Below are 20,839 nucleotides of genomic sequence, written 5' to 3'. Positions count from 1 at the left end.
GCAAAATAAAACCACTATTACGACAATTCTTGCGAAGCTGGAAGCCAATGTCGTCGGTGAAACATCCGATGTACTAAAGGCTAAAATGACTAAAACAACGCAGAATGGAAAATCTACCACTGAAATAGACAGCCGAACATGCTGATAAGTTCAACACAAAAGAAGCCATCAACACAATGGTTAAAAACTATGAGCATGGCAGACTTAAAACAATACTAGAAGCTGGTAACTTTACCACAATGAATGATGATATCACAAAGAATGATGCTATACAAATGACGGGCAACGCGAACTCCATATTATACGCACGTGGAGAACAAGCCTATCGAAGTACTTTTCGTGTTAGAGAAGGCCGTGATAGCTACAACGGTGACTACCAATACCAAAACAATGGACATAACCGATACAACGGTTATAATCAAAGTTATGATAACCGGACCAACAACTATAATAATAGATGTTGTGGAAATTACAGAGGTAACAACCGTGGCGGACCCAATAACCGTAACTACAACAATAATAACAATGCAAACAGAAATAATAATAATAATAATAATGGTAATAATAATAATAATGTCCGAACTGTACAAGCTACAACGGAAAACTCGTAAACACCCTTAAGATAGAAACAAACGTAAAGCAAACGGTTCATACAATCAATCTTAATTTTAATCTTTTCGTTTCACTCCGGAATGAACAAACTAAGAAATTATTTACATTTTTAGTTGATACTGGTGCAGAGATTTCCTTAATAAAAAAATTCATATTCATTTAACATAGATCACACAAATATTATTCAACATATCAGGTGTTGTGAAGGAACAACCAACTCTAAGGGATTAACTTCAATAGAACTCTTTTCAAATAACTATGCCATCGCACATAATTTCTTTTTAGTATCAACAGATTTTCCAATTCCATGTGATGGAATAATTGGCATCGACTTCATGAAAAAATATAATTGTCAAATAGACTTAAAACCAGAAAACGATTGGCTTATACTAAGGCCCAACAATCTCGATCACCCAATAAACATTCCAATAAATATACATACACTTCAAAACAATTTGACAAATCTACCAGCAATTCTATGCAGCAACCAGGTATTTATTAATACCAAACCAAGAAATCCAAATCGGAGTCTTCATTGGAAACTCCATTGCAGATTCAAAAAATACATTTATCCGAATTTTAAATACTACAAATAAAAAAAATTATCAATTTAAAGGAACTAAAATTTGAACCATTAGATGACTACGAAATAGTAAAAGCAAACGAAAATGACAAACATACAGATACATTTTCCACCAGCAATGGATGCTATCGTTTCACGCGATTACCTTATGGCTTAAAATTAAATTAAAATAGCACCAAATTCTTTCCAAATAATGATGACAATTGCATTTTCAGGTATCGAACCTTCACAGGCTGGATGACCTAATTGTCATCGGTTGTTCAGAAAAGCATATGATTAAAAACCTCACAAACGTTTTTGATTTATGCAGTAAACACAACCTTAAATTGCACCCAGAAAAGTGCGAATTTTCAGACACGAAGTGACCTTCCTTGGACATAAGTGTACTGACAAAGGAATTCTTCCAGACAACAAGAAATATGAGGTCATAGAAAAATACCCAGTCCCAACGGAAGCAGATAGCGCTAGAAGATTTATTGCATTCTGCAATTATTACAGAAGATTCATTACAAATTTTTCCGATTTTCACGACATTTATCGCGATTATGCAAAAAGAATATAAAATTCAAAAGCCTTCGAGTAACTAAAAATAGAACTGACGAAACCAACATTATATATATATAAAGAATTTTGCATAACAACGGATGAGGAGCCGTTTTAACACAAGAACAAAATGGAACGCATCTACCAGTAGCTTACGTCCAACACGTCCATTCACAAAAGGAGAAAGAATTAGCAGCCATACATTGGGCAATTAAACACTTTAGACCTTATATATACGGAAAACACTTCACAGTAAAAACAGACCACTAATATATCTATTTTCAATGACTAACCCAAGTTCAAAACTAACCAGAATGAGACCCTTTGACTAGCACTGAAACGCCATAAATGGCTTTCGACAGGGTAAAGTTGGATACGATCGGTCCACTACCCTAATCTGCAATTAAACAAAATTTTTTGTAGCAATACCAATGCCGAATAAAAGCGCAAATACAGTAGCAAAAGCTATATTTGAAGATTTTATTTTGAAGTACGGTCCAATAAAGACGTTCATTACGGGCACGGAAACAGATTACAAAAATTCAATAATAGAAGAATTATACAAAAATTTGAATATCAAAAACATAACTTCTACCGCTCATCATCATCAGACTGTAGGTGCCGCAGAACATTTTATGAGTTCATCGGATCATACATTTATTTATTTATTGCTAACTTACACATATATGCTAAAATATATATAACTTAAAACTAACTAAATATTATATGATTCAAGAAAAGCATAAATGTTTGAAGATATCCGATCAATAGAATTTTCCAAAGATATTGCAGGATGTACTGCGTTACAATTTGAACAAAGCACCCGCTTAGGAGGAGGCCAGAATTCACCTCACCAATGAGAAGCCTATGCAAAAAAATTACTCCGCTGCACATTCTACGATGTTTTAAAGACTTTAGATCAATTAACATTAACCTTGAAGATTAAGGTGGCAAAAGCCTCACCGGGTCCCAATTCAGCTGTCGAAGAGCAAATAATAAAAATTGCTTTTGGACTGACTCGATTAATTTTTGTTGATCAATATATTGAGGGCTCCAAACACATGCGCAGTACTCCGAAAAAGGGCGAAACGTGAAAATGTAAAGAGTCTTTGATGTATACGGGTCGTCAAACTCCTTGGCGAAACGTTTTATGAAGGCTAAAACACCATTAGCTTTACCAATGATGACAGAATTAAGGCTTTTGAAACATAACTCGCGATCAAATAGGACACCTAGATCAGTTACTTGCGTAACACGTTCTAAAGTAGAGTTTCCAAGATGGTAAGAGTGTATGTGGGCTGAAGTCCGGTGTGTTTAGTGTGATTAAGAAGCAACAAATTGTTGGAACACCATAATTGTAATTGATCAATGTCCGACTGTAGGCGAGAGAATGATAAGTCGCCCGCATACATTAGAGTAGAGGCAATGACACAACTTTTGGAAGATCATTAATAAACAGAACGAAAGACTACCTTGGGGGACACCAGAAAAAAAATTTACGACGGAGAAAAGTTGATTATTGAAGAGGACGCGTTGAGTTCTGTTTGAAAGATAGGCTAAGTATATGAAGGAAAAAGCTATGGCTTACTGAATCAAATGCCTTGCTGAAGTCAGTAAAAATAACGTCAGTTTGGCATTTATTTAGGAAACTACGGTGGATGAGAGTAGAAAATTCAAGAAGATTAGTAGTAGTCGACCGTTGTTTTACAAAGCCATGCTGTGCGGGAGAGATGATGCAGGCACACATATGTTGAAGTGTACAAGTGACCAGCTGTTCAAAAAGCTTAGGTATGGCAGAAAGTTTGGCTATACCTCGATAATTTTCGACATCGGACCTTGAGCCTTTTTTATGAATTGGAATAATAAAAGATTCATTCCAAATTCTCGGGAACTCTGAAGATAATAAAGATAAGTTAAATAGAAAAGTGATTGGCCAAGACAGAGCTTCGGCACAGTTTCTTAGAACACTGCTAGGAATGTTATCAGGGCCCGCAGAATAGGACGTATCCAGCGACAGAAGGGCTTTAAGAACATCGCTAACTTCAAATTGAGGAACAAAATTATTATTGATGCAGGGCAGATCATAAGGGTAGGGAGTGGAGAAGTCTTGGGATTGTAAAGAGTAGGTTGACTGAAAAAAGTTTGCAAAAATATTAGAAATGTCTGTTTGCGCACTCAGCGCTTGTATTTAAATCACTAGTTGTAGGGCGAGAGCGGGAGCCAATAAAGCTTTCGTCTGTTCGCTCTTGCGAATTCGCCCCGTCTCTCGCCACCGTAGCATAAGTTAGGTTCTAAGAGAAATTATTGAAATATAATTGTGAGTGATCCATCGAACATCATCGTAGCCACTCCTTTTCGTCGCGCTTTCGACATAGTTTCACAATTTTTCGCAAATTAAAATCGTCTCGAACTACTGCGTTCACAAAGTTTTCGCGTTGTTAATACAAAATAGTATTAAATTTTTCATGGTGACCCCGACGTGATCAGCAGTAGAGTTCGCGAGTTTTAATTTTTTTTGTCGGTGAAAACTATAAACAATACCAACAACAACCAATTTATTCGTGTCGGTTCGGCCAACAAATTAAATTCAATAATTTCGTCGCTGGAAATTTTCTGCCGTTCTTGAAGTTGCGCCTGACGTTTCGGCAATTTTAATTGCTCAATTTGCTGCTGCCGCCAATGGAAGACAAAAAGGAAGTTGCAATTATCAAGTCGGCCATCCAGGTATAGAGTGCCAAAAGTTGAAAGTTAATCTGTGGCGTTTTGTCAATTGTGTTTTGGCCCATCTTTCAACTTTTTGCATTCGTGTAAAAATCGGTAGATAGTGAGCATTCTAACCAAGAAATAAAAATTTGCATGTACTAACAACCAAAATTCTACAATAAACATAATCTATTTCGAATTATACATATGTGAATCGCTTTGGCCAAAGAACAAGCAATAAAATACTCGTCGTCGACCCAATTAGTGCGAACTTAATTCCCCCAACTTTCGTCGTAGTGAGCACCAATTTAGGGTATAAATAAAAATAGCTGGAAAAAAAAAAAAAGTGCAAATTGTAAAAATTGAAGCTCTCAGAAAATTAGCGGCAATAACTTTCGCTGCAGTTGTACGAACATTTCCCGCGCTTTTCAGAATTTTCCCGCGCTTTTCCAATTTTCCGCGCTTTTCATAATTTTGCGCGCATTTTGGCATCAGGCTTATATACATATTCGTTGCCCTTAGTTATCGGTCAGTGTATCATTCTCCGTTAGCATCTGCATAGGAAGAACCGCTAGCCGCGTACACATACACACGCACACCGACACCGCTGCCGCTATTTCGAGTTATCTTTTGTCGTTTTCGTTCTCGATCGCTGCAGCAGTGCAATTTTCGGTCTGCCTAAACGTTTGTTCGTTTTGTCGGTACGCTTGAGCTTGAGCGGTAACTCCCCTACAGTGCGTGCGTGCGGCATATACTGTCGCAGGGTTTATATAAAAAAAAAAATATAAAAACCCTATTTAGATTTTTCGCTGTAATTCTCTCGGCACTTAGCTCCCTTACACCGTGTGCGATCGTTGATTTTATTTTATTATTTAACAAAAAAAAAAAATAATAATTTAATAAAAATAAATATTTAACACCTCTTCGATACCAACTAAATAAATACAAATAAACGCAATGGCAACTAAGGATATCGAAGAGCTTAAACATCAACGAGATGTTTGCATGAAAAGTATTAACCGAACTTATCGCCACTTAAAAGAAGCTAAATTATCTATAAATCCGGTCGAGCTTGAGTGTCGATTAGAGATTCTAAATACGCACATTGAAAATGCTTCACTTTTGCAAAACCAAATAGAAGTGAAAGATACAAAAGATGTATACCGCGAAGAGTTGGAAGAGAGGGCCGTAATGACAAAGTCATTGCTGATTTCAATTTTAAATAAGTCCAAACAAATAATATCGAGAAATCCGCTCCGCCAGCAAATCGCCCGCCTCAATGCCGTCTGCCGAGCGTTGCACTCCCAACTTTTAGCGGAAAACACTCCGAATTTAAAAATTTTATAAGCCTTTTCGAAACTTTCGTTGACAAAGATGACACTTTACACGATATTGAAAAATTCAATCATTTAATTTCGTGTTTAGCTGGAGACGCTTTAGGAACAGTTAGGGCCTTCCAAGTCACTGCGGAAAATTATCCCAAAGCCCTTGCTAGCCTGAAGCGGGTGTACGATAATGATTGTCTTATTTTTTTTGACAACATATCGACACTTTTTAATTTGCAAAAAATTTCCCAGCCTTCAGCTACAGCCTTGAGAACCCTCATCGACACGGTCACAGCCTTGTATGACTCCTTGCTGTCTATTGGGGATGATAGACGCATTACTAATGCCATTTTAATACATCTGGTAATGAGCAAGGTCGATGCAGGAACTAAAAGAAAATGGGAAGAACAGTTAGATTATACTTCGCTTCCACTTTGGAGCGAATGTGAGGCGGCCCTCAACAGGCGATACCAACACATGGTAGCAGAAGAGGCTTCCAAGCCCAAACTGTTCAGCAGGCCCAATCTAACCCTAAGAAGAATGGAAATAGGAGTTTTTCGTTTGTCGCTGCCAGGAACGACTCTGTTCAATGCATGTATTGCAACTCAGCTGAACATCAGATTGGAAACTGCGCTTCCTTCGCAGCCCTGACAGTTCAGCAAAGATTCGATTTCGCTAAAAGAGCACCCTTATGCATTAACTGTTTAAGAAAGGGTCACACGGTCAAAAAATGCAAATCGAACAGATGTAGAGTGTGCAATTCCTCACATCACACTTTGCTACATTATTTTGTATTAGCTCGAGCGTTGCTCGACTCTGGTTCACAATTAAACTTGTAACCGACGAGCTCGCTCAGAGGCTCAAAATTACAAGAGAGGACGTGTGCATGAGCTTGCGAGGCATTGGTGGAACTAATGCCCAAGCCACAAAAAAAATACACACGATTGTGAAGTCGCGAATAGGGAACAGCCAATTGTCGTCCGATTTTTGGATTATGAAAAATATTTCTGGTTATCATCCGGATCAAGCGGTGAACACCAGCGGGTGGAGGGTGCCTGAAAATATTCAGTTGGCAGATCCATTCTTCTTCAAGCCCCAAAAAATAGATATGCTTATCGGCGCTGAAACATTCTTTGAACTTTTATCTATTGGCCAGATAAAGCAGGGGCCTGAATTCCCCATCCTACAAAAGACAGTTCTCGGCTGGATAGTGTCAGGCAGATGTGCCTCTGAAAATAATAAAAACGCTGAAAAAATGGTACATCTCAGCTGCCAGGAGGAAGCGTTGGAGTCAATTGACACAACCCTGCAGAAATTTTGGTCTGTGGAGGACTTGCCGCCCAAGGCTAAAGTCCATACTCCTGAGCAACAACTCTGTCAACAACACTTTGAGAAAAATACTCAAAGATTGTCGTCCGGTAGATTTTCGGTTCGTTTGCCGTTTAAATCTGACCCAAATACTCTTGGTTCGTCATACGAAGTTGCGAAACGTAGATTTTTGTCGCTAGAAAGGAAATTGTCAAAGGACCCTTCGCTGAAGAAGATGTATATTGAATTCATGGAGGAATATGTTTCACTGGGCCACATGTCTTCCACCAATGACAAAATTCCGAATACTCCGCACTATTTCATTCCGCACCAATGCGTTTTACGGCCACAAAGTACTTCAACTAAGTTGAGAGTAGTTTTCGATGCATCGAGCCGTACTTCTACGCAGGTAGCGTTGAATGACATCTTGATGGTAGGCCCAACTATTCAAGAGGAGCTGTACTCGACTCTGCTTCGGTTTAGATTGCATAAGTTTGCCCTTGCGGCCGACGTCAAAAAGATGTATCGCCAAGTGATGGTGGACGAAGCTGATCGTAACTTCCAGCTCATAGTATGGAGACGAGATCCTTCTGAGTCCCTGAAAATCTTTAAGTTGAACACCGTTACATATGGAACTTCGCCAGCACCCTTTTTGGCGATTCGGTGTTTAATGCGGCTAGGAGAGATGGCGCAAGCAACTCATCCAAAAGCCGCAAAGGTTATTCAGAATGATTTTTATGTTGACGATTTGTTGACTGGCGCCGGATGCGTTGAGGACCTGCAAAGCCTTCGAGACGAAGTTTCTCAGGTCTTGCAAGAGGCAGGCTTTGAATTGGCAAAGTGGTTTTCAAACTGCCCAGAGTTATCCGCATCTGATAGCGCTGTAATGCCACTTATGGCAGACTCAGACGTAACCAAGACCCTTGGCGTGGTTTGGTTACCGGTTAAAGATTACTTTCAATTTCGGTTGGATGACTCTTTCCTGGATCTTCGCGCGACAAAACGAAATATTTTGTCGGTGACTGCTCGACTTTTCGACCCACTTGGCCTCTTGTGTCCTTTGGTCACAAAGGCAAAGATGTTGTTGCAGGAACTGTGGCTTCGAAAATTAGATTGGGACGAGTCGCTACCGATGCAGTTGCTCACGTCGTGGGAGACGTTTAAAGCGACGCTTCTGCAGCTGCCTAAAATTAAGGTATCGCGATTCGTCAACACAGATCCACAAGTCCCGATTCAAATACATGGTTTCGCTGATGCTTCCATGCGAGCGTATGGAGCGTGCATCTACATTCGGACTCAAACTGCTGAAGGTTTGAAAGTGTCTTTATTGACCGCCAAATCGAAAGTAGCTCCCCTCAAGACGAAAACTTTGCCTCGCCTTGAGCTGTGTGCAGCTCACCTTTTAGCAGATCTCTATAATCGTGTCAGGCCATTGCTAAATTCTCCCATTGAGAATGTTTTCCTGTGGACAGACTCCGAGATCACTTTACACTGGATTAAAACCCATCCCTCGTCGTTGTCGGTTTTTGTTTCGAACCGGGTTGCAGAAATTCAGGAGTGGTCGGAGAAAGCAATTTGGAGACACGTTCCCACGAAAGTCAACCCAGCAGATGTAGTGTCCCGAGGATGTGACGTAGAGGAGCTTACAACGTCCATTTGGTTCGGTGGGCCTTCGTTCTTGCTAGACTCAGAAAATAATTGGCCTGTAAATAAACACTTCGAACTGCCGGCTGATGTAATGTCGATGGAGCTACGCAAATCGGCAATAGCTCTCGTAGTCAGCCCAGAGCCAAATTATGTGCTTCAGAAAATAGAGTCTTTTTCGTCGCACCTGAAGCTTCTGAGAGTTTTCGTGTGGGTTTTTCGTTTTATTCAAAGGTGCAGAAAGGTGTCGAAGCCCTTTGAAAAAAGTATTTCGCCAAGAGAACTGGATTTCGCTTTTGATAAAATTGTCGAAGTTGTCCAATTTCACGAGTTCAGGGACGACATAAGTAAAATTCGGAAGAATAAACCGGTAGCAACGAATATTCAAAAGTTAAACCCTTTTCTTCAGGAAAATAAATCGGATTGGTGCTCCTCGACATTGCTACGAGTTGGGGGTCGGTTATTGAATGCTCCTATCCCGTACGAAGCCAAATTCCCGTTGTTGCTGTCTAAAAGCTCACAGTTCGTCAGATCCTATGTGTCATACCTGCACGTTACGAACTGTCACGCTGGCCCACGAGCTCTCGTAAGTCGTCTGCGCGAGAAAATCTGGCTAGTTAATGCTCAAGAAGTCTGCCGACGAACAGTTCGGTCGTGCATGCGCTGCTTTCGCTGTAAGCCGCAACTTTTGACGCAAATTATGGGAAACTTGCCAGCAGATAGACTTCGAGCTCTCCGCCCGTTCAATATTTGTGGCGTTGATTTTTGTGGTCCCTTCAGCACAACGTATCGTATCCGTGGTAAGCCACCGTACAAGTCGTACGTGGCCTTGTTCGTCTGTTTTGCGTCCAAAGCGGTCCACTTAGAATTAGTGTCTGACCTAACCACTGATGCGTTCTTGTTGGCATTTCAAAGGTTCGTGAGTCGTCGCGGGATTCCGGAAAAGGTGTGGTGCGACAACGCCACCAATTTCGTCGGCGCAGATCGCCACATGAGAGAGTTCCGAGCCCGTCTGGAGGAGCAGGGGGGCGGTATCGAAACATTCGCATCAAAAAAAGGATGCGAGTTTGCGTTCATACCGCCCAGAGCACCGCACTTCGGCGGACTATGGGAGGCAGGTGTGAAGTCTGCAAAGCACCTGTTCCTTCGGACGGTAGGCCAAGACCTCTTGACCGCGGAGGAGCTCGGAACTCTGCTCACCAGCGTGGAGGCCGTGCTCAACTCCAGGCCCCTCGGCGCTCTAAGCAGCGACCCGAACGACGGCGAGGCCCTGACCCCCGGGCATCTGCTCATCGGCGGCCCTCTTCTGGCCCCACCATCAGCGGCGCTCCCGGACCAGATCAGCCTGACCTGCTTGCGACGATGGCGAGGTGTCTCGTCTCTCAGGCACAGGTTCTGGCAGCGATGGTCCCGGGAGTACATCTCCAGCCTCCAGCAGCGGTCCAAGTGGCACCAGGGGGAGCCCAACCTCGTCGTGGGAGCGCTCGTCGCCGTCGCAGAAGACAATCTTCCGCCCCAGCAGTGGAGGATCGGACGAGTGGTAGCGGTGCACGCCGGCGCCGATAGCAAGGTTCGCGTGGCGGACGTCAGGACGCAGGACGGCGAATATCGGCGAGCTGTCCACCGACTGGCCCTGTTGCCCGTTCTGGGCTGAAGGACGTCGTCCCTTCAGAGGGGGCGGTGTTTGCGCACTCAGCGCTTGTATTTAAATCACTAGTTGTAGGGCGAGAGCGGGAGCCAATAAAGCTTTCGTCTGTTCGCTCTTGCGAATTCGCCCCGTCTCTCGCCACCGTAGCATAAGTTAGGTTCTAAGAGAAATTATTGAAATATAATTGTGAGTGATCCATCGAACATCATCGTAGCCACTCCTTTTCGTCGCGCTTTCGACATAGTTTCACAATTTTTCGCAAATTAAAATCGTCTCGAACTACTGCGTTCACAAAGTTTTCGCGTTGTTAATACAAAATAGTATTAAATTTTTCAATGTCTAAAGATGATGATTCAGTTCGGTTGTGAAAATACATAGTTGAGGGATACGCATTTGATTTTCTTTTGGAGTTTACAAAGGAGTAAAAACTTTTCGGATCATTACGAATGTTATCTCTACATTGAGCGATGTAGCATTTATAACAAAGTTTAAAGGCATTAAAAAACAGCACGCGGGTCGTGACATAATTGGAAAAATCCACCGCAGAATTGGATTTTAAGTATTTTTTATACATCCTCGACTTTTTATTTTTGAGGTAAGAACCTTGGGGGCTTAGAAGAGACATTTACCGATACCTCAGGAACGAAAAGATTTATCGACGACTGCAATGTCAAATTAAAGGATGACACTGCAATTTCTAGGTCATTACATGATTTTAAGAAGGACCAATCGATAGCACTCAAATGGTGGTGTAAACCAACAAAATTGGCATTGCGGAAACATTTTACGCGTAAGGCCGCCTTAGTCTGAATTTCTGCAACGATCTCAACATTCAACAGGGTTGGATGATAGGGGTCTTTAGGCAGAGAAAAGGAAGGGCTTCTGAGGACATTAGCGAGAGTGTCGTTATTAACAAATGTTAAGTCAAGAAGTGTATCCATATGGTTCTTAACAAAGTTTATCTGGCCCAGAGACAAGTCCGTCAGGCCGTCGATAAAGTCGTGCTGGCTTTCGGCAAAAAGGAGATTGGAGTCAAATGAAGAGATCCTCATCGGCAAAAGAAGCGGATACTAATTGAATGGCAGACAGGTGCATTAAATAGAGAGAAGTATCAGATCTAGGTGGAATGTAAGAGCAAGTTATATAAATATTAATGTTATTGATATTAATTTTAACTGCAACGAATTCAATGGGAAGTGGGTTTTCAAAGGAAAAATCTCCGATGAAAGTGAGTTGTGAACTGCAATTAATACGCCACCGCCCAGGGAGATGCGGTCAGTTCTATAGATAACAAACTTATCAACGAATATTTCTTCTTTCTGACAGATTAGTTTTTCTTAGTGCGTCTAGGAGCCGCATGGCTTGGGCCAGGTATATCGTTGGAGAAGGAAACAGCACCAGATGTAGAAGCAGATGTAGGAGCAGAGTTGGTAGCAACAGGAGCCAGTTGTAATTCAAGAGAGGCCATACTTTCTTCCGGGAGAACAATACCAAGTGATTCCGTATCCAATGAGCCACGGGAGTGAACAGAAGAAGGTCCAGGAGTGCGTGAACAGAAGAGATGGTGTTAAGTAGTTCGGCGAAAGGTCCATATTATTAGCATTAGTTGGCGTCGCCATCTATCTGGTAAATCATAAACAGGAAGTTGAAGATTATTATTTGGGATTTTTCTTTTTGGTGACTCGCTAAAAATCTTAAGTCCAAGAAACTGAGATTCCACTGCCAGGAATTTGTCATTCATAGCGTTGAAGAGTTTACGAGCTTCAACAAATCCAGTCCTAGTTTGCCTCATGAACGTACGCTTTCATACGTCATCTCGCGGCAAGACGAGCAGGACCAGGTAAAACCAACTCGTTTGGAGATTAAATCCCCAACACGGCCTTGAAGCCAGCTCCAGCACATTTAACAGTTATCACATAACCAGCAGATGAGGTAAGTATCCCCACTAATAATGCCATTATACTCGCATTTATTAGCAGTGCAAGCGATGGTCATTTTGGTTTATTATCAGGTCACTGTGCACGGAAGAAGAGGGGAGCATCCGTATCAGCCTCGAGCGTAGGCGAGAAATGTTGGGCAACAACTGCAAGCGCTTAACAGCAGCGGAGCAGATACCGTATAAACGTTGAAGCAGCAGCGGGGTGAAGAGCGGTCAGATATAAGCGTTGAACAGCAGAGCAGCAGCAGGGCAGAGTTAGTTTTTGGTAAAACTTCAAGTTTACCTACACATTTTAATAGTATAAATAATATAAAACCCCTAAATAATATAGAAGACGATGCTAAAGAATCTAAGTTTAGACTGTAACAAGCATTTAAGAGAGCTAGTTTAATTTTAGAAGCTCATAAGCAAAAACAAAAAATTAACTGTGACAAAAATACTTTAGGTTTTAATTTAAAAATAGGAGATCAGGTTTTATTGAAAAATGAAACAGTGCATAAGCTAGACTTTAAATATACTAAACCCTATAAGGTTGAAAGCATAAAAATAGGAGATCAGGTTTAAATATACTAAACCCTATAAGGTTGAAAGCATAAAAATAGGAGATCAGGTTTTATTGAAAAATGAAGCAGGGCATAAGCTAGACTTTAAATATATTAAACCCTATAAGGTTGAAAGCATAAAAATAGGAGATCAGGTTTTATTGAAAAATGAAGCAGGGCATAAGCTAGACTTTAAATATACTGGACCCTATAAGGTTGAAAGCATCGAAAAAAATGATAACAATATATTTCAATTCAAATAATAAAAATAAAAACCAAACAGTTCATTAGGATAGGCCGAAGAATTTTCACTCATAATTTTCAACTAAATAATTAGAAATGGTCTGATCAACCAAATAAGTTCTAATAATATATAAAAAATAAAACCAATACCAATTCTTTCAGATTCCATTTTATAACAAAAAATTTAAATAAATATATCTATATATATATATATATATATATATATTTAAAATAATATAACAAAAGATAAAAACAAATAAATAAAAACCAACAACAAATACTCAAAAAAAAATTTTTTTAATTTTCCAAAATGCTATATTTTAAACAATTAAACATTTACATTAAACTAGAATATACATAAAACATCCAAAATGGGTTTAGTGGACACCAAAGTGGTAGACTCAACGGCAAACGTTGAAAATAAGATCGAATCTGAAAAAACTGATACAGAAATGATCACAATTATGCTAGTAATAATAGCAGTTATAATATTAGCAAATGCGCTTTTAAAATTATTTAAATTGCACACTAAGTGCATTCTCAAAAGATTCCAGAGTCAAGCAAACGACTTGGACAAAATTTAAAACTTGCCCATCATAATTGCGATCATTATTGGCATTATTGAAATAAAAAAAACAAATGTGTTAACATATTCAATAAAATTACAATAATTCCCAATATCATCCTTATTTTTTTAAAACCAAAAATGAACACTCTGGAAGCCATTACAAAGGTCTATAGGAATGACCCAAATTTTCAACATAGAATTATACAATTGGTCTCAACGACCCCGAGGAGCAAATACATTGATTTATTCAGGTTAGATTTTTCATTAATGATTCATTGCTCCAGAACACAAAAAGGAATTGTATTATCAACAATTCCAAGAGTTTTTGTAAAATCAATTAAAAAAGAAAATGAATATTTAGGACGAACACTAAATTTCGTCGCCTACAAAAGCCTTAGTATGGAATGGGAGGAATTATTTACCCATACCCATAAAATAAAAGAAGCATACGCATCACGTTCATTCACAAAAGGAGAAAGTAATAAAAAACACAACAGAACAAGAATTAGCAGCTATACATTGGGCAATTAAACACTTTAGACCATATGTATACTGAAAAAACTTCACAGTAAAAACAGACCACAGACCACTAACCTATCTATTTTAAATGACTAACATAAGTTAAAAATTAACCAGAATGAGACTTGACTTAGAGGAATACGATTTTACTGTTGAATGTCTTAAGGGAAAGTACAATCACATTGCAGACGCATTATTTCGAATAACCATAACGGACTTAAAAAATATTCAAACGAATAATAAAATTCTGAAAGTCACTACCAGAAATCAAAGTAAACTGAAAAATTTCTGAGCAGGAACAGAACAAGAAAAAAAAATTTTCCTAGGCAACTCTAAATGAAGCTTCTCAGCCCAACGTATACGATATCATTGTAAATGATGAGGTACGAAAAGAAGTGACCTTGCGATTAACGAATTCACTTCGCTTACTAAAGCCTGGGAAGAAAGTTATAGCAGGAATTGACGTTGGCAATATGTACACCAATGAAATTCTCAACTTAGGTCAGTTCTTTCAAAGGCTAGAAAAGCAAGCCGGTATATCAGCCAACTCAAAGTCGCTCCGAGCGAATAGACCTTTGACACCATCTCAATGGAATCTTTCAAAATAATGGGCAATAAAATACTAGAATCTCTAGGATTAGCGCTACTCAAGCCGGTGACCCTATTATCAAATAATGATAAAGAGAAAGGATGATCCAATACAAGGAGGCCATACAGGCATAGCTAGAACATTAGCAAAAATAAAAAGGTATTATTATGGGAAAACATGACCAGAGATATATCAAAGTATATAAGAAAGTGCCTCAAATGCCAAAAATCAAATACAACGAAACACACAAAGACTCCATTGACTATCACTGAAACGCCACAAATCACTTTCGACAGGGTAATTTTGGATACGATCGGTCCACTTCCCAAATCTAAACAAGGAAATCAATATGCAGTAACTCTAATCTGCGATTTAACAAAATATCTTGTAGCAATACCAATACCGAATAAAAGTTCAAATACTGTAGGAAAAGCTATATTTGAAGATTTTAATTCGAAGACGTTCATTACGGACATGGGAAAAGAAAATAAAAATTCAATAACAGAAGATTTATGCAAAAATTTGACTATCAAAAACATAACTTCTACCGCACATCATCATCAGACTGTAGGTACCGTGGAGAGAAGCCACAGAACATTTACTGAGTTCACCCGATCATACATCTCAGTTGACAAAACAGATTGGGACGTGTGGCTCAAAAAAACTTCGTATATTGTTTTAATACAACCCCCTCTATGGCACAGGACTTTTGCCCATATGAGTTAGTTTTTGGTAAAACTTCAAATTTACCTACACATTTTAATAGTATAGATAAGATGAAACTCCTAAATAATATAGAAGACTATGCTAAAGAATCTAAGTTTAGACTAGAACAAGCATTTAAGAGAGCAAGATTAATGTTAGAAGCTCATTAGCAAAAACAAAAAATTAACTCTGACAAAAATACTTTAGATTTTGATATAAAAATAGGAGATCAGGTTTTATTAAGAAATGAAACAGTGCATAAGCTAGACTTTAAATATACTAAACCCTATAAGGTTGAAAGCATAAAAATAGGAGATCTGGTTTTATTGAAAAATGAAGCAGGGCATAAGCTAGACTTTAAATATACTAAACCCTATAGGGTTGAAAGCATAAAAATAGGAGATCAGGTTTTATTGAAAAATGAAGCAGGGCATAAGCTAGACTTTAAATATACTGGACCCTATAAGGTTGAAAGCATCGAAAAAAATGATAACAATATATTTCAATTCAAATAATAAAAATAAAAACCAAACAGTTCATTAGGATAGGCCAAAGAATTTTCACTCATAATTTTCAACTAAATAATTAGAAATGGTCTGATCAACCAAATAAGTTCTAATAATATATAAAAAATAAAACCAATACCAGTTCTTTCAGATTCCATTTTATAATAATCATTTATAAATTATTATTACATTTTATTACGTTATTTTTCAAAAGAAAGGAGATGTAGTATGCACACATATTGCATACCAAGTACCAAGAGTACTTAAAGAGTACACACTGTAACACTTTGTTGTTGATGACAGAAATATGGCTTTTGAAACATAACTTGCTATCAAATAGGACACCTAGATCAGTTACTTGCGTAATACGTTCTAAAGTAGAGTTTCCAAGATGGTAAGAGTGTAAGTGGGCTGAAGTCCAATAAAAGGACAAACATTTGCATTTTGTGTGATTAAGAAGCAACAATATGTCGAAACACCATAATTGTAATTGAGCTGCAAATTATGACAGCTTCAAGTTAATCATAATTTTAATGTTTTCAAAAATATTTAATATTTGCAATAGCTGCAAGGGTATATGAACTTCGGCTTGCCGAAGTTTGCTTTCTTTCTTGTTTTTTTGTAATTTTTTAATCGACTATTTTCGGAATTCATTTCGAAAATGTATTATAATTTAAAACATTTTATATATTTATATAATGGACTAAAAACAAGTAGGAGCCATTTTAAAAATTAAGATTGCTCTTAATATTAAGATATTTCACAGATTAGTTAAGTTATTAAAGTATGCGGGAAAAAATTGAGTGCCTACTTTTGGACATGTTAAATAATAGGAACAAGATAAAAGAGAAATAATAGCATTTGCTATATACTTACGCAGATTCTTGGGCAATCGGTGCAGATCGTCGGCGACCACGACCTTGCAGTTCTCGTTCACCACCAAGGCCACAAACTTGTAGACTCCTTGAAGTTTTTTGGGTGCCAAGATGCGGATTTTGTTCATGACCTTCGACTGCAAGTTCTCCAGCTTCTTGTGCTGCATCTCCAAGCCTCGCACCATGTTCAACTCGTTTACCCGGTGATGCGATTTTTCCTTTCTCGAGGACGGCTGTAATACTGAGGGTCAGGAGACAGATTACATTTTTCAAATCGGGAATTGAGTCAGCAGCTACTCACCAGCTTCCGTCGTTGACTTAGCCCTTGTGCGCGGCAAACATTTAGTCCGCTTGACAGAGTCCTGGTCCACTGTATTCTTGGAAGCTAGAAGCAAGGGCAAGGAACACGCAATGGCACTGGTTACTGCCTCCAAGGGAGTGGCCCGAACTGGGAAAGTGTTTCACTTCGGGTCACCCGCAAGCCTGAGGATAGGTATGCGACGGGTCGGGATTGATCTGGGTCTGTGGATGGTCGGGATGCGACTGGGACTGGTATCGCGACAGGTGGGTTCGGAGCCACGATTAAAGGCTCTGCCTCGGGTGGAAGTAAGAGCCTATGGAAAATGTTTAGCATTCACAAGTTCCACGGTAAAATTATTCACCTTTACTCACCCAAGAAGGACCAATGGGTGCGGTCTTTTCAACTTTTCCCTCGGACCTCAGCTTTGAGGCCTTAGTACCTATCAAAGAAATCAGAGGTCCATTAGTTATACCTCAATACCGGATTTCAAATCTTACCACGAACTGGAGCCGACATGATGCTATTTTGCTGTAGAAAAAGTGTTAAAATTGTAACCGACTATATTTTGATCAACAAAACGAAAAAATAAAAAAAAAAAAATTTGGCCTGTGTTTAGAGCAGACCGCTAGCACCTAGTTAAATGCTCAAAGGTGTGCGCTGCAAACGCAGGGCTGTTATGCAGCTTTGTTCTTCGTTTTTCTTATCTCGCTACATTTGTCGCGTTATCTATTCAGCTGAGCTACAGCGAAAACATGTACACAAATTTGAAGTCAAGCTTTTGGCAAGTCAGTTATACAAAATCGTTGCAACTCCGAGCACAACTAATAAAATCAAGAAATAATTTTAATTGAAATTATCGTGCGTTTAATTTCTATTTCTAAACTAAAGGGTGGCATTTTGGTTGTTTTCCCCATAAACATTTTGGTGACCCCGACGTGATATTCGTTTAATCGGAGTATGCATGTCGGTTTTTAACATTGTTTAATATCGTTTGGCCAATAACTTATTTTCGCTGTCGTTTGCTGCATCTCAGTCACAAACACACGAACACTTTATGTGCGCGCTGCCGGGTGGCCGTTTGTTCATGTCGCTTCACGCGATTATAGTTTTTCACCGAAAAAAATATTAAAACTCGCGAACTCTACTGCTGATCACGTCGGGGTCACCATGAAAATTTAATACTATTTTGTATTAACAACGCGAAAACTTGTGAACGCAGTAGTTCGAGACGATTTTAATTGCGAAACTTGTGAAAACTATGTCGAAAGCGCGACGAAAAGGAGTGGCTACGATGACGTTCGATGGATCACTAACAATTATATTTCAATAATTTCTCTTAGAACCTAACTTATGCTACAGTGGCGAGAGACGGGGCGAATTCGCAAGAGCGAACAGACGAAAGCTTTATTGGCTCCCTCTCTCGCCCTACAACTAGTGATTTAAATACAAGCGCTCAGTGCGCAAACAGTAACTATCACAATAACTAATATCACCAACACAACGGATATTACCAAAACAACGGTTACAACCGAAATAATAATAACCAAAATAACAATTATTATAGAAACAACTACAGAGGTGAAAACAACCGCGGTGGAAACAACCGTGAGGGAAAAAACAATGGCAATAATAACAATAGTCAAAACAACAACGTTAGGGTAGCCCAAACGAATTCGCTTCACGCGATTACCATTCGGTTTAAAAATAGCGCTAACTTCTTTTCAGAGAATGATGACTATAGCTTTCTCTGAATTGGAACCTTCGCAAGCACTTCTTTATATGAATGATTTAATAGTCGTAGGATGTTCCGAAAAACATATGCTCAAGAATTTAACTGAAGTTTTCGAGAAATTTAGGCAACACAACCTAAAGTTACATTATGAAAAAACTTAATTTTTTATGCACGGAGTCACTTTTCTAGGACATAAGTGCACAGATAAAGGAATCTTGCCTGACGACAAAAAATACGACGTCATTCAAAATTATCCAGTCCCACATGATGCGGACAGCGCTAGAAGATTCATTGCATTTTGTAATTATTACAGACGGTTTATAAAAAATGTTGCTGAATATTCCCGTCACATAACAAGATTATGTAAGAAAGATGTAAAATTCTAATGGACAACTGAATGCCAAAACGCCTTCGAACATCTTAAATCAGCATTAATAAACAACTCGGTTACAATACCCGGATTTAAGCAAAGAATTGGCATATTTACAGATGCTAGCAAATATGCTTGTGGAGCAGGGAATTGGTCGTCGTTGACTTAGCCCTTGGGCGCGGCCAACATTTAGTCCGCTTGAGAATTAAAAGCATTTGCTATATGCTCACGCAGATTCTTGGGCAATCGGTGCAGATCGTCGGCGTGAACCACGACTTTGCACTTCTCGTTCACCACCTCGGCCACAAACTTGTAGACTCCTTGAAGCTTTTGGGGTGCCAACGTGCGGATTTTGTGCATGAACTCCGACTGCAAGTTCTCCAGTTTTTTGTGCTGCATCTCCAAGCCTCGCACCTTGTTCAACTCGATTACCCGTTGATGCGATTTTTCCTTTCTCGTGGACGGCTTGAATACTGAGGGTCAGGAGACAGATTAAATTTTTCAAATCGGGATTTGAGTCAGCAGCTACTCACCAGCTTCCGTCGTTGACTTAGCCCTTGGGCGCGGCGAACATTTAGCCCGCTTGGCAGAGTCCTGGTCCACTTCAGGTTTACGTTCATGATCGCCCACTGTATTCTCGGAGGCTTGAAGCAAGTGCAAGGAAACACGCACTGACACTGGCTACTGCCTCCAAGTGAGTGGCCCGAACTGGGGAAGTGTTTCTCGTCGGGCCACCCGCAAGCCTGCGGATCGGTATGCAACTGGTCGAGATTGATCTGGGTCTGCGGATGGTCGGGATGCGACTGGGACTGGTATCGCGACTGGTGATTTCGGAGTCACGATTAAAGGCTCTGCCTCGGGTGGAAGTAAGAGTATATGAAAAATGTTTAGCATTCACAAGTACCACGTTAAAATGATTCACCCCTACTCACCCAAGAAGGACCAATGGGTGCGGGCTTTTCAACTTTTCCCTCGGACCTCAGCTTTGAGGCCTTATTACCTATAAAAGAAATCAGAGGTCCATTAGCCATACCTCAATACCGGATTTCAAATCTAACCACGAACTGGAGGCGACATGATGTTATTTTGCTGTAGAAGAAGTGTTGAAATTGTAACCGATTATATTTTGATCGACAAAACGAAAAAATATAAAAAAAATTTGGTCTTTATGATTCAAGATGTAAGAGGTATAAAAATACTTTGCTCTGAACTGCTTCGACTTTTGAAGTATACTGAATGATAAGGCGTAGCCCACTATAAATATAACTTTTACCACTGTACCAGGTGTTTTCCAGGCTACTTTGGGAGTATGAAAACAAATGAGCACTATCAAAAAATGCGAAGCTTTGGATAAAACGGGAGGCCTGCAAAATGGGGGGCGAAAGTAGAACGTGGTTTGCTGTTCGTGCGCTTTCCGAGTAAGTTCTCAGTTCTAAGTTCGATCTGCCTAATGGGGTTTTAGATAATATTTGGTACAGACCCGTCAATATTAAGGACTACGAGTACCCAGCTTTAGACAGTCGGCGCTTTTTAATTAAATCTAATCAGTGACGTAGACAGTCTGTATACTACATATGTACAAAC

The 20,839-nt window shown here is 39.5% G+C and overlaps 1 protein-coding gene across 1 annotated transcript; it reads right to left on the bottom strand.

The window, feature by feature from the left end:
* Positions 1-15,908: 15,908 nt before the first annotated feature.
* On the bottom strand, positions 15,909-20,463 carry LOC128266073 (uncharacterized). Its single transcript, XM_053002347.1, has 6 exons — positions 20,314-20,463; positions 20,188-20,255; positions 19,486-19,720; positions 17,525-17,592; positions 16,854-17,085; positions 15,909-15,931 (listed from the first exon to the last, which is right to left on the bottom strand). Exons 1-6 carry the CDS (start codon positions 20,330-20,332, stop codon positions 15,909-15,911), a joined length of 645 nt encoding a protein of 214 aa, XP_052858307.1. The 5' UTR covers positions 20,333-20,463.
* Between the last annotated feature and the right edge of the window lie 376 nt (positions 20,464-20,839).

Source organism: Drosophila gunungcola, unplaced genomic scaffold (genome assembly GCF_025200985.1).
Source record: "Drosophila gunungcola strain Sukarami unplaced genomic scaffold, Dgunungcola_SK_2 000282F, whole genome shotgun sequence".
Classification (NCBI taxonomy): Eukaryota; Metazoa; Arthropoda; class Insecta; order Diptera; family Drosophilidae; genus Drosophila; species Drosophila gunungcola.
The sequence above is the reverse complement of the archived record's forward strand: the minus strand, read 5'-3'. Positions and strand labels throughout refer to the sequence as shown.